The 25259-nt window shown below is 37.2% G+C and overlaps 1 protein-coding gene across 1 annotated transcript in view; it reads right to left on the bottom strand.

Annotated features, from left to right (window-relative positions):
• CDH23 (cadherin related 23) overlaps positions 1-25259 on the bottom strand; it is a 1005178-nt gene that overhangs the window by 751506 nt on the left and 228413 nt on the right. The window contains exons 4-6 of the mRNA XM_075217048.1: positions 10717-10859; positions 8298-8345; positions 6461-6553 (exon numbers count right to left, since the gene is read on the bottom strand). Of these exons, the coding sequence (XP_075073149.1) occupies positions 6461-6553; positions 8298-8345; positions 10717-10859 (284 nt within the window). The remainder of the gene's footprint in view (positions 1-6460; positions 6554-8297; positions 8346-10716; positions 10860-25259) is intronic.

Below are 25259 nucleotides of genomic sequence, written 5' to 3'. Positions count from 1 at the left end.
CAAATGACCGAAAGAAAACCCTTGGCAGGAAAACCTTAGAACCAATGCAGTCAGCATAATAAATACCATACAGGGCTAGTGCTGGGGTCCAAGGTACCCTAGGCAAAGTTTCAGCCCACAACCCTCAAACCACACCATAGGGGACGTGTCTTTGACAATGTCATTTACAACCAATGCTCTCAAGACTGGTAAATGTGTTCCCATACAATAAATATTTTACTCCTACTATATTATTCATGTTAGCCTTTTCTAAACTGCTTAATGGATAAACTTTAATCATATTAAAATACACATATTCAGTTTTAATTAGGTTTGAGGAACTACATGTTCCAACAGTCCTTTAATAATTTTAATTAAGCGTCACTCATCATCATCATCAAGTTATAGGGTATTTAAAGCTTATCTTCATGCATCTGCATAGTTACTCTGTATCATGAGTGTCATGTGTTTTAAGGTATGTGCTACACAATTTTGCAGCGAAACCTTTACGTGTACATTTCAGCTGAATAATTGCGGCCTACTCTAAGCCAAGCCCAAAATGTATGGCCTCACATACACATTTGGAAGCCAATGGATGAAGATACCAATACAGGTCTAAGAAAGTAAAGAAATTTTGGGGGAATACAGATAGATTATTTAGGTGTGATCTGGTTTTAATTGTTTTTGTCATTTTGCATCAGTGACCTTTGACTAACTAGTTTACTTAGGTTGGTTCAAACCAATGGAAGGCCAACTTGGGGGGGGGCTAAACAATCCAGCATCAGCCCTCGTGACATGATAATGGTTTTCTAGGTCAGTCCCTGATCATTTTCCTTGTCTGAAATGCATTTATAAAATAAGTTTTTCAAAGTGTATTAGGCCAGACTAGTTTTTGTTATGTCCGCCCCACTATCACTTGCCCTAAAAACATATGACAGATTGGGTCTAAGGTGTTGAGCGCTTAAATGGTTGTCTGCATTTGTAACATCATAACTGTTTTAACTTAGGCAGTGTTGCATTTTAGATTAATAGAGGTTGGAGAATTAGCCAGTGAGTCATTTGCTAAGCCATACTGGCATCTGTCAAAACACCAATGTAAGTCAAAATTAGAGAGAAACATACTTCAGTTTCACAGATTATTTAGTAGACAATTCTGCATAGATGAGAACAGCTAATACAGATGCCAAGGGATAACCCCTTTTAGCAATGTAAAATTCTAAGAAGCACATAGGAAGCATAGCTAAACTAGACTGTATTACTACTAGAAAACTGCTTTTACACTCTAAAGGCAGTTCAACAAAATTGCACGCAACACATTCAGAAGCTGATAAAGAAATCCCCTATGTCAATAGCCCAAGAATGAATATGGGCGATCAAAGGAACATGATGAAGGGTGCTACGGGCAGAATATTAAAGAGTAATTTCTTCTGTACTGCTCAACTACTAAAGACAACTGTGTTTCACAGGCAGACACAGATGTGCTCGCTCCCATACTCAGAAGAGGTGCAACCTTTAGAATTCACTTTGTTAGTGCAATTTTCTAATGTCCATAATTGGTCATGACTGCCCATTATAATGCTGGACACCTTACAGTGGATAACAACAAAACTTTCAACAAGGCTTACAATTGCTTTTGAAGAGCCAGTATCACTACATTATGCATCTTGTCTGATAACTACAATGGTCTACAACACTTTTCTGGGTTTTGGGGCTTCAGATTATTAATTATTTACTTTTGAGTTTTACTATCTGTATAACTGGCCTCTGGATAAAAGGACACATACCAGTAAATACTGTAGGAGAGGCAGACAAATAAATTGTACTGTTAAAATGCTGTTGTAAATCCTCATCCACAGCAGTGTAGTGAAGTTAGACAAAATGTATAGACTACTTTACGATACACAGCTTACAGCAAACAATCCACGTCCTTCAACTGTCAGAGTGATGAGTCTTGGTTAAGTTATATTACCACTCGAATAATAGAAACAGCAAGGGAATGCCAGTTGGAGGGGAAAAGGGGTTGATCTTTCAAGCAAAACATTAAACTGTGTAGACTTCTTTAATCATTAATATGTACAGTAACCTACAGTCATCTAAAGAATAGCAAAACACTTTAAAAAACAACGACTTATGGTTGGCATGGTGGCACAGTGGTTTGCATTGCTACTTTACAGCCCTGGGGCCCTGTGTTTAATTCTAAACAGGGCACTGTCTGTGTAGAGTTCCCCGTGTTCCCCATTCTTATGTGGGTTTCCTCTTGGTGCTTCGGGGTTTCCTCCGACAAGACATACTGGTAGGTAAATCAATTTCTGACTAAATTAATTTGCCCATGTGTTTGTGTATGTGATTGTGGCTGGGAATATAGACTATATATATATATATATATATATATATATATATATATATATATAAATATATCAGTTAATAGTAGTAGTTTGTAATACTTCTAAAAGATCCTGTTAGTTATCCTGACTTTCCCCTTTGTGGGACATTTGTTGCCATCAAAGGGAGGGATACAATCGTCTAGATAGTATCAGAAATAGAACAATTTTCTCATTTTGGCATTTATTTTCCCATTTAGCCTTAACTTTTAGAGTGTCAGGGCCATTAAATTATTTCTATTAATATCTTGATGATCTCATATTATGACTTTGCTGCAGACCAAGAAGGCAAATTCTTGGTTGCAGGGTTCCTGGTCAGGTTTCATTAGCTTCAGATCAGGTGATTGACCACTGTGGAATTTGGTTAATGACCTTTCCCATTGTATTTTGCATGGCTTGTACTTGAATGGTTGACTAACAATGTAGCTTTATTACCCTCTGATCCTGTTTTATCAGAAAAAAAGCTTTGTGCATAGATCAGACCAATACAGATATAATTATGTGTGATGTTAGTGAAGCACTTATATTTTAAGAGGTCAGCATTTCCCAAACCTTTATGATGAACATATCTATGTCTCTATTTCCCAGATATGTTATTATCGCATTTTATGATTTAAAATATTTATATTAAGTATACTGGTAATTATACAAGTATACATATAAATCAAACACACAAAGATGATACACTCTGGCGCTATTTACCACAACGATTAAACAAGGAATAAATATTCAAATGTGTAATATACACACAAACAATTCCCCATAAAATGGAAGCCCAGAAACACTTCACTCAAGTATGAGCGGCAGCCGACAGAAGCCTGTATCCAGATGGTCGATTCGGAAAAAAATAGTCACTGTAACAAAGCACAGGCAAGGCTCCTCATAGTGTAATACCAGGGTTATAATAAACCATATGTGTATTAATATGCATACCGTGGAGTTAAGATAGGCAATCCTGAAGTAAGAGGGATCCTCTTTGGGAATAATACCTCTGGATCTCAGCTCAATAAGAGAGATAATGTGGAGAGAACAAACATAGCGTAATACTGTAATGTGTAATATAATACACCACGTGAGAGTGACCACACCACTTCCAACAGGTTGGTTAGGGTGATTAAAGTGTTAACCCAGACCTATGTCATTCAAAAGAAACCAATAGGATCACATATGTAAATATTATATGTGTACCAGACATCCTGTAACAGATGGCACTTCACAATCACTATATTGGAGACTTCCTTGTATGAAACGTTATTACCTATTACCTCATGTGAGTTGATTGTGCACCCTTCTTTTAATAAATTATATTTGTATATAATACCGTTTTCTCTGATAGAAGAGTCTCTGGTATTGGAATATATGTTTCATACAAGGAAGTCTCCAATATAGGGATTGTGAAGTGCCATCTGTTACAGGACGTCTGGTACGCATATAATATTTACATATGTGATCCTATTGGTTTCTTTTGAATGACATAGGTCTGGGTTAACACTTTAATCACCCTAACCAACCTGTTGGAAGTGGTGTGGTCACTCTCACGTTGTGTATTATATTACACATTACAGTATTACGCTATGTTTGTTCTCTCCACATTATCTCTCTTAGGGGTCTATTTATCAAGGATTTTTCCTGTGTTAAACACCCGAAAACAACAGTTTTCGGGTGTTTACCGTGAAATTGCTATGTATTATTGAAGCATCGCAGCAGATATCTGCTGCTTTGCATTTGCTATCGTTTTTCTGAGCACTCCCCATAACAGTGTATGGGAAGTGCTCAGAACCGCTATATATGAAAGTCTATTTAGAGAAACTTTTCTCTTTTTTTACATGTTAATGTACGTCATCTGAAGCTGGCGCCATCTGAAGCTGGCGTACATTACCATATCTGAAAACTTTCGCGCTGTCCAGCTCTACTCTGAAGAGCAGAGCTGGACAGCGCATGTGTGGAGGGATCATGGGATCCCTCCCTGTCACTCATCCTGCAGTTTTCCGGCCAGGATGTTACTGCGCATGCACCAACTTTTCAGTCGGTGCATGCGCACTAACAAAAAAGGAAAAAAAAAAGAGAAAAAAAAAAAGTGAAGATCACCGCAGCCTTTAAAGTTGAGAAAAGACTGCGATGATCAGGTGAGTCACTTCTCAGGGACAGCAGTCTATCGGCACTGCTGTCCCTGAGAAGTTTTTTAATACATAGCCGTTACTTTTCAATCCTTATCAAGGAGATTGAAAAGTATCAAGTGAAAAAAACGAAGGGTCATAAATAGACCCCTTATTGAGCTGAGATCCATAGGTATTATTCCCAAAGAGGATCCCTCCTACTTCAGGATTGCCTATCTTAACTCCACGGTACGCATATTAATACACATATGGTTTATTATAACCCTGGTATTAGACTATGAAGCGCCTTGCCTGTGCTTTGTTACAATACATATAAATCAGTTCATCTTTATAGTGGTTATGTGCAGAATTCTCAAGTTCTCAGCCCAACATAGAATCTGCATAACATTACATAAAGAAAAATACAACAAGGTCAAACTCATGGCTTCACAATTATTTGATCAATCCATTGGTTCTGTGCCCCGTTGCAAAAAGAGCACTTATTGTAGACTGGTCACAGAAGTACTTGCCACATTACAGTTAGTATATTAGCAGGAGAGATGCATGGAATTAATATTTCCAAACTGGTCAAATCATTTCCATGCAGATTGGCGGCAGATCTGAGAGGTGTGTAGTGTTTGCATTACGCCCACGTAGCAATGGAATTACCAGATAGGGAAATGGAAAAATTATTATAGGACACTTATTAGTTTGTTTGGGGAACCTCTGTGAACACACATTTATTACATGAGTGATATTTACTTTTTAGCATTTCATGAGCAGGTTTTTCTTGTTCATTTATATTTTGAGTTTTCATTAAGAAAATGACTACATTTAAGTATCATATCCACATATCCAAAATATCTGGAAGATACATACATCTACATCAAGGCAACTGGACCATCATCTACATGTGTTTCATTTTTTTCCTAAAGAAAATTCAGTGAGTACATTTGCATTAAATGTAGCAAAGATAAACCTGGGAAAAAGACTCTTTTTCATTCCAGCAAATGATTCCTAAAGATGATATTCCTAACATGTAAGCTCATGGTGAGAAATGTATTTACTGAAGAATAATGACATGTCCCACAAACAGAGCATCATGCAGCAGGAGAGCACACAGTGACAGTCTGTTTAGGAACCTCGCTTGTGTGATCCATGCTGAACAAACTAGAAATAACTGCAAATAAATTGGCAGAAACAGCTAAGTGATTAGGTCCTGGCAAGCTGGGTCAATGATGAGATATGTACAGTGGCTCTGTGCCAGTTATTTCTCTCCTAAATGAAAACTAAAATGAAAGTTACAGTCATATACTTGTAATTTTATTAGATTCGTGGATACATGTAATATTTTTTTACCTGAACTGAACAGGAAAATGGACAAAGCTTATATTAAAATACCATTTAGTGGCACTATTTGTCTCAAAGTGATAAACTAGTAATTCCATACTTACCTACTTTCTCTAATCTGTTTACGGGAGATGGGCGTGACTAGAGGATGGGAGGGGGTGGGGCAAATTGCGCCAAAATGACGCGATTCACCGCAAATCACGTAATTTAGTGGTGGCTGCAGCGGGATGCAGGAGAGTTGCCAGACTGAGCCGAATTTCGGGAGTCTCCCGGACATTCCGGGAGAGTTGGCAAGTATGAGTAATTCTTACTAACTTCCCTCAATTATACAACATTACAATTTTTTTGACTAGGTCTCTCAAAGTGATAACGAGCATATTTTCAAAAGATTATAATGAACATTGAACTTGGAATTACACATAAGAATTAGAACCCACACTTAAATTAAACTTTAAAGTGGTATCCATGTTAAAATGTGCTTTTGTTTGTGAAGGGACTCCCACCCCCACCAAAGTACTGTTCTAGAAAACATATTTTTGCTGCATTACACTAACACCCAGTTACTGTAAATAGTTGATGACAGAACACATCATTGTGTATTGTATATATACATTATATAGCCATTGTTAATAAATGATCTAGTTAAATATGTACCTCTGCAATGCGCACGGTGTATGGCTGGCTGTGGAAGGTAGGAGCATTGTCATTGACGTCACCAACTTGAATATTCACTTTGCCTTTGATAACCTGGATATTAACAAGCAAATAACATGTTTGTTAGTGTTTGATTCCTTTTCTTGCCAGACTTACACTCTTTGCTCTATTTCCTTTTCCCCAGAACAACATTTTATTTACCAACACATCAAAACAGTTTCTAAGAACACGATGCTGACTGAGCCAGAGCATGTTCTCACATTACACGTCATGTTTGGCGGACCTCTGAGCACTACAATCCCCATAATGCCATATTTCCTCAGTTTGATTATAGCATGCTTTATTACATTTAAAATATGCAACTTTATGTAATATCAATTTAAAAACAAAAAAAACAAGTTAAACTTAAAATTATAAGAATTGCAATTAAGAAAAACTGCTCTTAAACTTGAAACAATAGACAGCTACGCAACATGGTTTCTCTCTGTGTCACTAGCTACAATAAGGGCTGTCTCTAGGACACAGTTACTGTATCATGTGTTAAACAATTACAAAATAAAAAAAAAGCAAAAAACTTTTACATAAGATGTTAAAATTCTAACCACACCGTCAATGATGTAAAGACTAACGCTCAGTCCCACTGTGGGCTTAATGGGGTGAATATCATAGAAAAAATATTTTAAGGATTTATTGCACTAAATTTGGCATTACCAAACCCCAAAATGTATAAATTGTCAAAAACAATCCAGAAGGCATCCAACTAGGCTGCACTTCTGTTATTCCACTTTATACATTACGTAGATGGGTTAATAAGACAACCACACTATGTTCACATATATTCACTGCCCCCTTTGCTTCACCAGAAGGGAAACAGCACAGCATATTTTTTGGGACTGTCTGACTGCACAGGCACTGTTGGATGCTTTGGAACATGAACTTAAGGACAGTGTGCCCAGGATTTGTCTTTCATACCATTCGGTATTTTATGGATTATTTCCTGGGACCCATACCATAAGGGCAATCCAGGAGGCCTGGCGCCTTATGAACTGTTTTAAGGACGCCATTTGGCTTCTCAGGAAATGCCTCATCTTGAAAAGGGAGAAGATCCAGAACTGTTGCAGGCTGATCCCCAGCCTGCTAAGAGACTATAACACCATGAACAATCCTGAGGAAGAACAAGATGATTGATTGTTGTCTCCCTCTTCTCCTTCTCCCCCTATGTGTCTGTTCATTCATTAAAACCTTGGGCTTGTGTCTCCCCGTCCCTTACCCCCTCCAACCCATCCCCACATCACTGTTGAAGTTTTGTTGAATGTCTTGCCTTAATTTTTGCACCCTTCCCTATTTTTGTGTCTTTCCTCAATAAAGCTTCGGGCTTGTGACTTCCCGACCCTACCCCTATCACCTACTGTTCCCTCACATCCATTGCTTTTTGAATATGTTATGGTTAGTGCAGTACTCGATGTAAAGTGTAGGATGTCATATCTTGTACTTTATGCCTTGTATTGTACTAAAATATATGAATGATTATGTTTCACGGTGTGCTGCATACACTTGAATGCAATGTATCATGTGTTTTTTGTGCCTTTATACAAATAAAGTTACTTTTCAATCAAACAAAATAAGGCAACTACACTAGCTCTAAGAACAGACATTCCCTGCACAACCTTAAATGTAATCGGTCATGTGTCTTTGTTCAGCGCAGTCCCTGCTGGCAGCACTTACTCTGGAGACATTATAAATCATTTTTCTCCACCCCCTACTATCACATCTCCTCTTATCTTGTCCTATTTCACCATTCATAGATTTTTATGCCATGAAAAAAACTCATACATACCCCCTGGTTGTCACTGACAGAAAATTCAACTGTGAATTCTGATTTAGTCTGAAATGAAATGGGAGACAAAATAATACGATTAGAAATAGTGTTTATCTTCTGACACCAGTGGTTTGGATTTTAGCTAAAAGCATAATTACATGCAAGATACTCATGGGAGGGGGACAAAGAGGAATCAGGAGAACAATTACAGATGTGGTTCCAAATATGTCATATCAATATTACAGCCTGCACAATCAGAGTTTGAAGTCTTAAGTGTGTTCTTTAACCATACAGAATATAATGTAATAGATTAATCACTATTAGAGGAAAACAAATCTATGGACATTCAGGAGCTATATGGAAACATTTGTGTACCACAACAACGGAAATTGTACACTATGTACCTTCTTTATTGCAACCAATTCATATATTGTCCTTAAGACACTTTAACAGCCCACGTCTCTATCATCAACATATTTATGTGCACAAAATATGTAAAAAGCTCTCCCCAAAAGTAAACTGCTTCAAATGGGGTTAATTCTGAGAAGTCCCTCAAACATATACATGTATATCTGAATAATAAGCACAGTTCCATCATAAATGAACTTGTTTTCTGGATCAGAGTCATTTAAAAGCTAGGAAAATATATAAACAAGCTGACCCTAAGATACTTTACAATATGATGCGCTACATCACAATACAATAATGATTGTAAAAGAAACTCAATATAAAATATATGTATACTTCAAATAATCTTCACACCTGTGTCGGGGTTTGAGTATCCTAGGGCCCAGAAAATGTCGAGAGTCCAATGGGTACACAGGGCATTAATAGAAAACCCTCTTCCTCCTATTTCCCAGCCAGATGCCATGCACTCTCAGCCAGCCATCATTGTGGGACACATTCTCAGAATCTCAGGCAGGAACATTTTGAGACAAATATATGTTATAAGGACATGAAGTGGGGAACTTGACTGACATGAGGGGCAGGCTGGGCAGAGGAGCAGAGGAACATCTGCCTCCCAGGGCTAAAATATGCCAGCCCTTCCCTGACCTACATATATGTATGGGTTTTGCTGATATGTGCACTGGTAATATTGGAAACTACAGGTAGATGTAGGGACAGAAAGTAATGTATGGGCACTAGATGCTGGTATACAAATCAGTGTAGGACACTGCTGGTATTCACATGTGCATGCAGTGATCCAATGTCTCAGGTGTAGACCCTGCACATTCTTAGATGATTTTATTTGTCTAGTTAGTAGAGGAATCAAAAGATCTACTAAATGTAAGAAAAAGGGTTTATATGAATTTGTTGCAAGCAAATAATCAAAATGCATAATCAAAACCAGCCACTAAACAGTCTCTGGCAGGTTTGCTGTACTTTTTATGTATTTTGTATTATGTATACAATTGATTACCACTGCATTGGCAACATTTGTAACACTTAGTAATACAACAAACAACATAATGTGGTTCAAAAGTCAACCAACTTACTTTTATTATAGAACCTGAAATAAGGTTTAGTGTTATTTCTACAGTATGAAATAGCTTAATCAAGATGTATTTATGTACGATCACCATAAACTAAACAAAGTGCATACTGAAGCTCCAGGCATCTAAATGCTCGTCATTCTCATCAGCTAATTTCGTGCCCTGAAGGAAGTTACTGGGTGATTTAGAGCATCCTCATCTCAGGTGTTGCTATCAGACAGCAGCAGCATCAAACAGACAGACTGCTAGGAATCCATCTATGGCCCCCAGGCGCTGCCTGCAGTTATCTCCAGCAATACCAGACACTGTCTGCGAACCCACTCTGGATAAACACACCATAAACCACACTATCCCATAGCACCTTCCTAAATATGAGTTCTGGTAATACCTGCCCTTTTCTTAAATTGCCTGCGATAAAATCAGAAAACAATTGCTGCATTATGATTAAAAAATTAAATTATGGTTCGCTAAAAAAGAAAACCCTATTGTACATAATGTGACAAAGTAACAGATTATGTGCTGATAAATATGCTGTTGATTGCATGGAAAAGTACAACCAAAATTCTATTTTGTTAAACAGGCAGCCACTTTGTGATTCGAGTCTTCATAAGAATGTAGGTTATTAATTCAATAAGAACCTGTGACATCACTGAGACATAAAGTGTCAACAGTTAAAATTTAAACATATAAGAAGGTAATAAACAGAGATTGGCAAATTACCTGTAATTTGTAGTGTTGGTTCAACAGGACAATTTCTCCTACCTTTGTTACAATGCATAGAACTTACTTTGTAGTATGAAAGAACAGATTATGCTGCTCTTGTGTACCCCCTACAAGCCTGTTATTGGAGTTTCCTGTAGTCCCTAATGTGTCATAGAGTGTTTTTCACTTGCAATATACTAAAACATTTTCACAATAGGTGATATGAAATGTTAGAGTAGTACCTCTCGATCTAAGGTTTGCCTTAACCATACCACTCCGGTTTCACTCTCAACGGCAAAGAAATTTTTTGCTTCATCGCCCACTACCGCAAACACCAGCTTGTCATCATCATAATCTTGAGCACGCAGCTGTGTAATTGATGAACCTGTAGAAAAAATAACATATACATTATTTTCATAAGTTAATGTTATATAATGTAAACATTTTACCTTTTCTCATATAACACAATAATAAGTACATATGTGTCATTTCAACAGTAAAGCATCCTGAGACCATTCACGTGTGGGCTCACTCGCAATTTTGCCTATGAACACAGCCATGAAGAATGGTACCAAAACATCCTCCAAGAGCAACTTCTCTCAACCATCCAAGAACAATTTTATTGATAAACAATGCCTTTTCCAGCATGATGGAGCACCTTGCCAAAAAAGCAAAAGTGATAACTAAGTGGCTTTGGGATCAAAACATCGACATTTTGTGTCCATGGTCAGGAAACTCCACAGAACTTAATCCCATTGAGAACTTGTGGTCAATTCTCAAGAGATGGGTGGACAAACAAAAACCCACAAATTCTGACCAACTCCAAGAATTGATTAGGCAAGAATGGGCGGCCATCAGTCAGTATGTAGCCCAGAAGTTGATTGACAACATGCCATGGCAAATTGCAAAGGGCTTTAAAAAGAAGGGTCAACACTGCAAATATTGACTCTTGGCATAAACCTAATGTGATTGTCAATAAAAGCCTTTGACACTTATGAAAACTTTGGATAAAGCAATACATGTGTCATTCTGAAAACTTTTGCCCATGACTGTAGATTCACGTTGATTGATATTAGATTTTACCAATACAATTATTTATACTTTCTTCCCTTTACCCTTGATAATGTTGTGACTAGTAGACTGTGAGGGGTTCATATTGGCTGGGTAACCATGGGACTTTTGATACCGATATGCTACTGGTATTTAAACCACAATTTGACATGTCACCTTTTTTTCCAGAATCCCCTCTCTCTGCACAGTAAAGTGCCCACTGACTGGGACACTCATGTCCCTTACAAGCTCTACTGATAAATTTACAAAGTTCATTGCATAACAAATAAATCCAGAAAATTACATTGACATTTCTGAACTCAACATGTGCACTGCACATTGCTTCTTATCGTGTGCCATTGAACACATCCTATTAATATGGCAGTACTTGCCTTACTTTACAAAACACATTCTGTCCCCCCTCCCTGATTGCTTAGGTTGTTTCAACAGCATTCATTACAGCTACAACATTTTTTCTGCTGATTTTCTGATCGCATACTCCTCATCTCTACCAATCAAGATATCATCTCCGTCACTATTACTTAATTGACTTATCAATTGAAATACAAGAACCGGTTTTAAGGCAGCGGAATCATCATTGTTATCATCAGTTGTGGTGGGCAATGCAACAGGGGTAATAATATCATCATCATCACACAAAGCAGCACTGTATTAGGAGGGTGAGATGCTGAAGCACTGTACACTGTAGAATGGGAGAGGATTTTAACCTTAGGAATAAAAACTGGGGAGAAAATTCCATTATTCTCACCATCACAGCAACTTTCTACATCTATATATTGACATTTATGCTTCCCCCTCAACATTATGATTATCTGCAGAACCTGAACTTTTCACTAGCCCTTGTGAATTGGGCAATACATTTTTGAATGCTAATGCTAGTATTTTTGTTGTCATTGACCAATATGGTGTGTCTATATCAGCAATGCCAGAAAATAAAATGTTTCATGTTTTTGTCAAAATACTGGGTTGGTCCTGGTTCTTTTCCCTGAGGGTGTCAAAAAATTAGCACAGCTAAATTCCTTTCCAGCCCAGCACTAGCTAGGGCTTCACACTAACCTCCACCATCTCTGGTAATATGGTTTGCAAGGTACTCATAAAATACAAGTGATTAGTTATTAGAACAATATCCACTTAAAAGGCTACACCACCCACTAACATCTAACATATTTTCCAACCATACAATGCACAACAGTGCACATGTAGGTAATTCTAGGCATGAGAGAGATACCTCGTATATCTAAGCACAAACCCTAGGTCCTGTCCACAGTGGCCATAGAAATTTCTGCCTTGCACCTGGTGCAGTAGAGTCAGGGCCCAAAGTCAGCCACACACTGGAGCAGTAACTATCAGGCTTTCATAAGCACGGATAGAGTGTCAAGGCTTCTACCTCTGTACACTAAACCCAGTGGGAATTATGAGTTCCAGCCATTATTGTCAAAAAATGCTTTTCATCCCTTTAGGTAAACATTTTACTTGGTTCCCGCACAGTTACTTTGGGGAAGTCAGGCCCAATACCATCATTCAATAATCCCACTTCTATCCGGAGATTGGCCAAGGAGGTGGAACATACTTGCTGCCTCCCTCTGGGTTTCCTGCAGCACAAGGCTCCAGTGAATCAAGAAATATAGGTTTAGCACAATGGAGACTACACTTTGGGAACAATGGATTAGTAATTGAATGATCCTATTGAGATTGTGTTCCCCTCCCCAGGTTATCCCCATTATGTTAAAAGTTTGTGAGCAGCTCTTTTGGGGTTTTTTTCATTGTCACCAACATAAGCAAAACAAATCCTCCTACCAGATGGGCTTAACCTTTATTAGCTGGTGCTTGGTACCTGCTTCCTTCTGATTTTCTGGAGCTGTTGCTGCTAAGGGAGGAAGGGGATTGCTCTTCAATCTTTTAATGCCACAGATACATATATCAGCCGGCTCTATAGAGGTTGTGTGGCTCATTTGAGCATGACTATTTTCCTCCTCATTTATCTCATCATACCTAGATGGATTTCTACTACGAATGCTGAAGATTGACAGTACAACAGCTGCAGCACTTTGTTTGATTGCTTACATTTTAGCTGTGGACTGCTCTAAATAGCCATGTTTATTTTCTACAACACTTCTTTCTGCTTCAACATTCTTATTTATTATTATAATGTTAATTATTAATAAAGCAAACAAAAGGAAATACTGGGAGATGGTACTGTAAAAGTATACTTTAACAATGACTACACTATTACCTATTTGATCAACATGTGTGTTATCCACTAGCATGTGGGCAAATATGAATGTCCAGTATAATATACAGTTTCTCTGGAACACCAAATCAAGAGCATATAGCTGGGCTAGTAAAATAGTATGTTGTCTTGAACTGGCACAGTGCTAAGTTGTACACAGAGTTTGAGAATGAAACAGAGTTTAACAAGGAGTCTGGCCACCAGCAATGTGTAAGTGCAACAAAACAAAAATAAGTTTGTCAATGCTAAATATGACCGGAAAGTGCAAATCTCACACAGAAACCACAATGGGTGTGCTTTAGCCCTAGAGTACTTCAGAAGGGGTATAAAAAGTATTCTTAATATTAATTCTGAGACTTACACTGGTTCAAAGTAAACTTTATGAATTTCAGCCGCTATACAAATGGGCTGCAGCTGTATGCTGTCCTGAATGAATGCAGCATACCGCGTACATAACACAGTACACACTCAATCTACGAATTAGAAAATTATGAATTTAGAAGTTTGTAAAAGATAATTAGTACAACAACAGTTATTCTCACAGTGACCAATAGGTGAGCTAGCCACTCTAGCCAGTGGACAAATTTGAATATTCAATATAAGCAGTAGAAATAAGAGGTTCGGATTGATTGAAATCGGACGTTGGGGATCCGAATGAAAATGAATCGTGGCTAGGTATCTGCTAAATACGGATCCCAAAATGAGGCATAACGTAATTGTCAGGAATTTTTTTCTGTAAAACACTCTCTCTCTCTCTATCTACTACAGATACAATCTACTATATAAATGCCTAGTGGCGTGTTTGAAAAAAAAAAAAAAACAAGCTGCAGCGCCACCTGCTGGGCAGAGTTATACACTGACCTATATATTTCTTGAAGGAGAAGTGACAGTTGGGAGTGGTTGGTGGTTGCCAGAGGTGACAGTGGGGAGTTTTTAACACCTTAAGTAGCTTGATGAAGGATGTGGCGATGAAGATGAAGGATGAGGTGATGGAGAAAAACGATGAGGTGCTGACATGTGAACAAAACCACGTTAAAAAAGGGCGCTTGCGTCGGGAAGTAACGCTCTTCCCCTGAGGAGGCCTGGGCTAGGCCCAAATGCATGACAAGAACCTTTTTAACACCTTAAGTAGCTTGATTTGACTAGAATGCATGAGTATCATGCACGGGTTAACTTGTATATATATATATATACATATATATATATATATATATATATATATATATATATATTCCTCATTTTTTAAGTGCCATTTTAGAACAAGAACAGACGGCATGTAGAAAGGAGGTTAGCTGCAGTGCTCTGCTCTGAAAATAGCGTTCAGGGTGAAAGAGGGACATAGAAAGGCGGTGAAATTGTGTTCTGTGGAGATTAGTCAGCTAGAATAGTCTTTTAATTTCAAGCTTTCAGACACTTTACACGGCCTAGTGGCTTCTGGTTGTTGTTAATGCATTGCATAAATAATACTACTAGTATAGCAGCAGAATCCAAAAAGCAACTAGATTTATGTCTTTCAAAATGTTAAGTTTTTCTAGTGAAAGTTAATCTTATTTTGGGCAGTGACATCTGAAATTTTGAAAAAATTTGGGTGCTTGCATGTGTGGTTCAGCAGCAGTTGCCCACCCCAAAAAACGCTATTTTAATCTTTTCTATTTTTCAATACTTGTTCACTTTTAAAGTTTCATTCAGTAACATCTATATTTAAAAATGGGTGTTTGCGTGTTAGGTTTTTTTTTGGGTATTTTCAGTATTTAGCGACAGCATGTAGATTGCTGCTGCAAAATATTGTCTTTTCAACTGGAAAATAATGTTAATGCTATAATCTGTAATATAAGAATAAAAAACAGCTCAAATTTACATTATTTAGAAACACAGTGCAGAATGGCAAAGCAAAGGCAGAATGAAAATATTGTACCACACCTTTTGGATGCGGCCTGTTTTAGCTGCAAATTTACTCATCTTTACTATAAAGCATTGACGAGACAGAAAGCAAGAAGACGGAAAGGCAATTGTAAAAACATTGTCAAAAAATTTCTGGAATATCATAAGAATTTTTTTTGGTACTTAAAAAAAGGATGTAAGAAACTACTTCATCACTTCAAATAGTTTACAGCCACAAATAATCAAAACAAAGTGATGCACAAAATGAAAAAAAAATCTGATTTTGAAAATTGCCTTTGAGACAGACATAACTAATATATTATACAAATATCTATATTTTTTTATATCCTGTAAAACTTTTGTAGAGTGTGTGTTGCTGGAATATTGTATGTGGTCTTATTTGGGCACAAGACTCCTTTATCAGTCTGAGACAGAAGTGAGAATTGGACAATTGAGTAAATCCACACAGCAAGGTCAGTGAGTCACACTTCAGTTAAGATGGGGTTTTTAACACAAGTATTTAACGAGCTGAGCTTGCTAATCCTGCCTGACCTCAGTGCTGTCTGCTTGTGTGGAGCTGGCTTGATTTGTTCAGATTTACACTGTAGTCATGTCTTTATCCTGTCATACCAAAAAGTATTTACATAGGAAAAATGCACTATAATACTTAACTTTTTATTATTATTTTAACAATGCATCATGTGTATGAAGTTTATGCCCATTATTTTGATAATTAACAATTGTAGTCTGGCAATGACCCCTTCAGTGCTAATGTTTAGCCTCAATATAATAGAATACTTTCAATAATTTAATCCAGCCCCCATAACAATTAAAACATCTATGACAATAAGAACATAGACATTTAATAATGTACCTTTATAAATAGAATCCAGGCCAATGAAAACGTACTGTCAGTGAATAATAAACACGTAAATATGTGCAGCTTCTGGGTGTAAAAGAGCTGCCGTTTTGACTGTAAACTATGTCTTTCCATACCAATTAGAATATCTACAGTAGGTCAGTAATGAACATTGTAATGTAAATACTGTCAAGAAATAGCAATGCAGCTTTCCATAATGTGAATGCTCTACATGATATCAAGGCTTCTCATTATATATAACATGTCCAGTAATGGCACTGAGGCCAATTGTGTCACACTAAACAATGTAGTGTTCTCCCTTAGAACAGTCATTTCATTTATTTTCATTCCACATACTCCTTTATTTAGCTATACCTCATTGAACAGTACATCATATTAGGATGAATCTTATAGTTCCTTGGTATAACATCCATTTTTCCCCCTTAAGGATTTAGACAGGTCGGTTAAGCATACTGATTCCTCCAGATAATCTCAACTTATCTGGTCTCTGTTTTTATTTTCCCTTTCCATCAATGTCTTTGTTTGCTCCGTTTCTGGTTTGTGAACAAAGTTTGACCTCAAGAGTTGAAAGAGTTTTTCTCCCTATCGTTCTTTTGATAATGCAAAGTTGTGCATCAGTGTGGCTGTGATCTCATAACCTGGCATGATTTGGCAGGACAAATGCAATTAGCCTCAGAGCAGAAGCCTTGTCAGGAACCTGTGTCTGCCTCTCACACCTGCCTTTTCTTCATGGAGATTAGATCTGAACAGGAGCAGCTCCAAAATGACACCAAGCTCAAAAAACTCCTTTCCTGTGGTAACAATTTACAGTTTGTATCTCTGCAGCACAAACCATTTCACTGCCGTATATTCATTTAAAGCATAAGAAAATAAATATTTTTATTTTACCAGATATTCTGTTATTTTCCTGGTTACAAGAGAATGGGATAAGACTTCTCTTATGATACTTTACACTGCATGTTTCTTAAAATTGTAACATAAAAGCAAACACCTCTAAAAATAAAATGTTTCAAATTATATTACAGATCTGCCATGGCCACAAACTGTGAGAAGAGCTTACTTTCTAGTGAAGACCAGTATCCTGATTTTACAGTGCTTGTGAAGTACTTTTTACTGGACTCCAGTCATTTTCAGTACAGTAGGAATACAGGGTAGATGGTACAATGTTATTTGAAAAATAGTAGTAAAAATGTATTTGTCATTTCAAATCTACACAAGACAACAAAAACGATGCAAATTCAACAAACTTGAAGGGCATAATTTCTAAGGTGTTCGTTTTTGCAAAGTGAGTATTTAGGTAGAGTGCTCTAGGATGTGTCCTACTGTACTTGTTCCCTGTGTCTGATGCATTCATGGTTGGCTTGGACTGTTCCTGTTGAATTATTACAACCATTAAGTGATAATGCTTGAGAATAACAGTTTACCTCACAATTGTCATCAGGTATCAGACCTAGAACGATTAATCACCCTCATTCCCTTTAACAAGGACGCAGCTAGATATACAGACATGTTCATTTGCATTTCAGAACTACTATTTGATTTGTCAGGTCTAATATGCTACTGTCAGTGCTACTCTCTGATGCTCATCCTGGAAATGCGGTGAATAGTCATTGGCATTTAATTATAATTTCAAATGTACTTTATGTTTACCATTGCTAGGATCTGACATGTTGCCCTCAAAAGGCCTGATTTTGAGTTAGGAGCAAAGCAAAGAAAAGGAGCAACTTTGCCTGTGGATAAACCATGTTACAATGCAAGGGGTACAAACTGATTTATCTTTTTGCACGCAAGGAAAATACTGGCTGTTTTTTCATGTAGCACACAAATACTTCATAGCTTTATTTTTAGACTGAAATTAAAGTTGATTTATGACATGCTGTATCCCAACTATATATCTGCCCCTACATTTTAAATTCACCTCCCCCTCTAATGCAACATGTTTTTGCTATGGTGCAAAGTTACTACTCTTCTTTGCTTTGCTCCTAACTCAAAATCAGGCCCAAAGTTTGCAAAGAGGTTGCTAAATAAAGAAAGTTATTGGTCATGATTTGATGTAGAGGGTGATAGAGTATAAGAATCTCTTTGACATCCGCTACAACCACTTTGGTGTAAGGTCACATTTTTATTATTGTTTGTGTGTGTGTGTGTAGGGGGGGGGGGGTATACAATTATAATGCATCCACGTCCATTAAACAGGTCCTATATACAATAGTTTTTTACACTATAAAAAAATTAAAAATATTTATGGCCCCAAAATCTTATCACATGACACAAGGTCACTCTTATTGGGCTGGCATTAGCAGAAAATATATAATGCAAAAAAAGTGTCATGGAGTTGAATTTTGCTGAAATGTGGCAACCATATATTTCACAAATCTGGTCTGATGAAAGATCACAATTTACTATTTACATCAACAAAAGCACTAAGAAAAAATGGGTTTGAGTGGGAGAACTAATGCTATTACAGCTTTAGAATAAAATGTAGTAGGAGAAATACTAAACCTGAATACAACACAGGAAACAAAAAGTTATTTAGTAGTGTTATTTAGAGTACTAATATATAATGTAATATTACTAATTGTTCCAAATATTATAATACATAGATGTAGAGGAATAGTATTCTTTGAAAAACTAACTTTTACACACTTACTTTTTTTGGAGACAAAGTTTGCTAGTTTATTTTAAAAGGTTACTTCCCACAGACATAATATTTGCAGGTGCCAAGAAATACGTTCATAAAGATGAAGTAATCTTTTCTAGCTCACTCATTTCCTATCTGCATTGCCTCTAACCATCATAATTATCTACAATGATTATGGCACAATTATTTGTATCCAGAATTAATACATTATACTCCAGATGATGTCATATTCATTTATCAAAAGATTTATGAGACTTGTACTTTTGCTCTAACGAGATTTATGCAAATGAACACTACAATAATGACAAAGGTATACAAGTTACATAATAAGATTGGAATTTCATATTTGTAATGTATTTCATCTCTTTAAAAATGTGAACCCAACAATTTCATGCAAAAAACAATCTGAAGTTCATGATATAGTTTTATGTTAATAATTACTACTATTTTAAGTTTGGAAATCATTATTGAAAATCACTCTTTATATATTACTGCAGAATCGTTAAGCAATAAAAGTACATTTGGTAGCCAGTTAAAAATGGGTATGCATTTTAATGCAAACAAAAGTTTATAAAAAAAAGTAAAACAAAAGTGGAATATACATGCTCATTTTATAAAACCGCCCTTTGGCAGGCCAGATGGCAAAACACTCCCTCTGCATTCACTTAAGCCCAAGTCTCTAGTACTGCAGGTTAAAAACAAAATAATAATAATAATGTTAAACAAAAAGTGCAAAAAATGATGACAATACACACATATTTTATCTTTCTTTCTATTAAAACAATAAAGTAAGAAGACTATCTAAAAAATGTATACGCAGTAGCAAAATAAGTAAGAGAATAATTGTGTCCTAATACTCAAGTGCTGTGAAATATATCTTTAGTTTAGGTGATTATTGATATCAGAATTACAAATATAACAATATTTTTTACTATGGTGTCCATTTTAGATCATACCTCATATTTACAGTTGTTAATATATTATGTTTCATAATATATTAGTTTTATTGCTCTCAACATCTTAATTATCACAGCCACAAATTATACATTCCCACAATACACCTTGGATCTAACAAATGGTCGAAGTAGAAATTTGGAAGTGGTAGTATGGAAATTTGGAAGTGGCGTTATGAAAAATATAATGGGTATATAAGTGAATAGAATTTGATAGTTTTACAATGAAAGTAATAATAGAAGAGGCGGTATGGCATACCATCATATACACCCCCAAGTAAACCACTGGGTATAACGAGTATTAAAAACATTTCACACAATCTATGAGCATATAGATTGTGCAACAATATGTCAAGTCAGATTTGTACTTTGTAGAAATTCTAAGCACAAATGCTCTGAGGGTACTGGTCCCCCCTCTCCCAAAAATAGGCTGCCAAGTAATGTGATCGGTATATAATGTCCACCAAAAAAGTAAGGTTAGTGCCAGTCTCCAGCCTAGCATACGGTGCCATGATATCAATCTGTCACAGTCCATGTGCTCTTCCTCTGACCAGCTGTCTTGCTTGGCCTGTAGTGTAGACTGGTTTGTTCATTGGTTGAAATTATCTACCACTTGTTGTACCGGTGTTTTTCAGTAACGCCAGCGACTATATAGGTTACATAACTACATAAGAAACCTTGGTAGTATGTACAATTATCCAGAGTTTTTCCAGACACGGCACACTTCAACTATCATGTCAGTTTATAGTGTTATAAAAGAGAGCCTTTAGGTGTAAATTAGTGTGTTCGATCAGGTACATGTATTGTCATCTTGGAGTGTGTTGATTAAATGTAGTGGAAAGTTATGTGCAAATCAATGAATGAAAAAAAGTTTAATTAGTAGGTAATTAAATTATACCTAATATAAAAGATGTACTACTTACTGCAACATCACCATGAAATTTCTGTAACAGGGGGTTTGTGGGAATTACACAATCACAGCAAGTATATGGTCGACAATAATTTCATAGTTTATTGAGACATTTATTGAGAATTGTATTTTGCTACAAGGCAAAATGACACTGGATACTTACAGGATAAGCATTCATTTGTGACTGTCGTTGGCATAAAGAACTGCTTCTAATGTTGTGCATCGTCTCTGCTGCCTAAGCACCGGTTGTGGGGATAAAGGAGTTTAGAAATTAGTCTGCTGTGATTGTAGAGTCAATGTGCTGTGGATAGTTGATGAAGTAAAAAATGCCACCGAAACAGGCACAAATACACAGGAAAAAATATTTCCCTGATTATATAATTTTCCAAACAAAAAAAACAGGATGCTTTCTTTTAGTTGTTGTGGAAATATATATATTTTTTTACTTTTTATTTAGAACAGGGAACACATGAAGTAAAAACAATGAGCATTGGCATACAAGCAATCAAGTTGTTTCCTTTCAAGTTTTGTCTTATATAAAGGAGATTGGATAGGTACAGTGTGTATCAGACAGAGAAGTACAAAACCAAAGTAAATGCCAAATGGTACTAGGGAGCCCAAACACGGTCAAACTTATGGAGTTTGTCATGTAGGTAGTAAGTAATGGATTCCATGCCTGCAAAATGCTGTTCGTAATTTTTAAGGGCCAACATAGTAGGGGTGTTGAGAGTTTTCCAGGGATTTGGCTGCCGTGAGAATGTGAGATTTCAATTTATTAGAGGGAGCACTCTTTGCAGGCATAGGGCAGGATAGGAGGTCTTTGGCTAGCAGTCGTTCGGAGCTGGATTTAAGGGCCATGTCCCAGAAGGGGATGATGCATGGGCAGATCCACCAAACATATCCCACTGGTCACAGTTCTACCAACAGTTCGGAGTAGAAGTAAGGAACATTTTGGTGAGTTTATCAGGGGTGTAGTACCGCTTGTAATACACTTTGTAGGCAGTTTCCTTAATATGTGTGGATATGGAGCTAGTGGCAATCCCTTCCCTGACCTTCTCCCAACAAGACTCACCTGTTAGGGGACCCAGGTCCCTTTCCCTGTCCCACTCATGATGGCCCTGGGAGTCAAAGATGATATTGATCAACCATTTGTAGATGAAACAAAATAAACCATTGTAGAGTGGGAAGTGTAAGCATAGCCATTCAGAAAAGGTAAGGGCACCTAGGGTGTAGGATGTGAAAAAGTGTCAGACTGGGAAAAATGTAAAAAAGAGGAGGAAGAATGGGGTATATTTTTGTTGTATATCCAAGAGGGAGGCCCAGCGAGTGCCAGTAGTCAGGTCATAGGCCACCCTAATCCCTGCTTGGATTCACTTTGTAAAGTGGGGAGATGAGTGGTAGGAGAAAAATTCGGATTATTTCATAATTTTACCAAAAGCGAAACAGGGTAGGACAAATGGAATCTGGGCCTGCAGAAATCCCAGATAGATAAGCCAAATTTAAAGGAGGAGAAGGAGGCAGCCAAAGAGGGTCGTTCAGCACAGGGGAGGCTCCAAAGTGAGGTCAGGGAATGAACCTCAATGAAATGCATGTCCAGGTCCACCCAAGCTATGGTGTTGTAGGGAGCGTAAGAGGCTTTCCAGCTGACTCAGATGAGATGCATGATAATAAAGCGTGACATCCGGAAATCCCCGCTCCCACGAATTCTGATATTTTCAGGACTGCTAGGGAGATTCTATGGGTTTTAGTAATCCAAATAAATTTCCTAAAGGAGAATGGAAAGTCCTTAAATACCAAATCAGGGTCTGGGATAGGTACAAGAGTTTAAGTTCCTCTTAATTGCGATAATCCTCCCCAGCCACAAAATGATATAGCCCTTCCAGATGAGGTGATCTTCTTTAATTCTGGTCAGGAGCCAGGGGAAATTGTCTGGATAGAGATGGTCATAGTGAGAGGTTATATATATTCCAAGGTGTTTTAGCCATTTCAAGGCGAATGTTGATTGAATAGCGGTCTTCTTCTGAGGAGGGATATGTAGCAGCATGGTTTCGGATATAGAAAAGTTGATTTTGTAGCCAGATAGGGCCCCATTTGTTTCCATAATCTGGTAGAGAGGTGGTAAGGAGGTATGAGGGTGTTTGTTGAAATATTGTAAAGAATTATGTCTACAAACATTAATGGATTTTTACTTTATGACTCTGATAGTGAAAGCTGCTAATAGCTTTGTCACCATCTATATAGCTTTAGATGTTATCATGCTCAATTATAGTAAGTTTAAATTAAACATTTAAACACTACAATAACATGAATTTAGCTCATTCAACAAGTCTAAAACCATAGATGTAATTGGACCAGGTCTTTTTCTAGCTGTCAGTGAATGGCTGGGCAGAACCAGTCCAGGTCCTTACTATATGTACATTGTCACTTTTATTTTTCTATATGCTGGGATATGTAACAATGCTATATCCACAATTATTGTTTATAGTGACTCTTGTTATAAATTATCATCGTTTATTTTCTGTGGTAGGCCAGAATTTGGCCTTATCTGTGTGGAGTTTGTATGTTCTCCCCGTGTTTGCGTGGGTTTCCTCCGGGTGCTCCGGTTTCCTCCCACACTCCAAAAACATACTAGTAGGTTAATTGACTGCTATCAAAATTGACCCTAGTCTCTGTCTGTCTGTGTTTGTGTGTATGTTAGGGAATTTAGACTGTAAGCTCCAATGGGACAGAGACTGATGTGAATGAGTTCTCTGTACAGTGCTGCTGAATCAGAGGTGCTATATAAATAAATGGTGATGATGATGATGATTGATTGCAATTTTAAGTCTGCACAACTTACTTACTGTATTGCACATCCCCATAAATGGAACTTGGGTGTCAATGACATATTGATTTCAGGAAAGCCTGTGACATTACAATAATGGTATCATGGAGATCCCTATGTATAGGGAAGTTCAGGAAGCAAAAAGGGAGATCAGTCTCTGATCTCTCCTGCCTGTCAACATTGATAGACCAAGTATCTAGTTCATAAAACACTATGGGGCTATTTATTAAGCCAAAAACCATGCAGACATGTCTTATTCTGCATGGTTTAGGCATTTTTAAGTTATATACAGTAGCTAGGTAACAAAAGCCTAACAATAACATAGATATCTCTAGTTTCACATTAAACCGCTGTCCCCATAATTTTTGATGGTGCTTCAGAAGTGCTATATACACCCCCAATGTGATGTGACATGTCCCCTTTAGAACACATGCCAGATTACATCTGAGACAATGTTGGGAGGAATGCCTTGTAACTGGATCCTTGAGACTTTTTTGGTAGGACTTCATCACAGAAAAATTAGTATTTATAGAGATACAAACAGAAATATAATCTGAAAATTGTCTCATATCAACTTCAGAACTTCTTTTAAGAAATGTTTGTTTTTCATTTTTCAAATTTAGTTTCTCTTTTAAATATATTATCACCAGTTGTTGTCTAAATTCACTAACATACACACACAAAAGCACACAAAAATTAACTAACATATACACACAGACCGAGAGAGACTAAGGTAAATTTTAATAGCAGCCAATTAACCTACTAGTATATACTTGGAGTGTAGGAGTAAACTAATGCAAACACGGAGAGAACATACAAACTCCAAACAGATAAGGCCATGGTCAGGAATCGAACTCATGACCCCAGTGCTGTCATGCTATCAGACATAATAATTATGCTATCCATAATTAGATTTAATTTTGCATCCAAATATGTAGAATCATGTGAGTATCATATATTGGCCATGGATGCAGAGGCCCATCAGTGCAAAAGAATAAAACAATACTAGAGATGCTCAGGCTCGGTTCTCCGAGAACCGAGCCAACCCGCACTTAGCAGATCCGAATACAGAGCCAGCTCAGTACTTTCGTGAACCCAAGGAATTGAAAACTAGGCAAAACATCATGATTTTGTCATCGGATCTCACGAGTTTTGGATTCTATAAGTACTGCCCTCTACCTCAATCCAGTGCCGTTTTACAGAGAGACAAAGAAGGGGTAGCACGGTACCTGGCAGTCTCTAGTGCAGTTGGACAGCATCGTAGCTAGAAAAAGGAGGGGTAGCAGTGTTCTTCAAAGTCTCCAGTGACATTGATTTATAGCTCACACAGAAACAGGAGAGCTCCATTGCTAATTGAAATAGAAATAGGGCTGGCAGTCTTGTTCTAAATGTGCA

Source organism: Mixophyes fleayi, chromosome 6 (genome assembly GCF_038048845.1).
Source record: "Mixophyes fleayi isolate aMixFle1 chromosome 6, aMixFle1.hap1, whole genome shotgun sequence".
Classification (NCBI taxonomy): Eukaryota; Metazoa; Chordata; class Amphibia; order Anura; family Limnodynastidae; genus Mixophyes; species Mixophyes fleayi.
The sequence above is the reverse complement of the archived record's forward strand: the minus strand, read 5'-3'. Positions and strand labels throughout refer to the sequence as shown.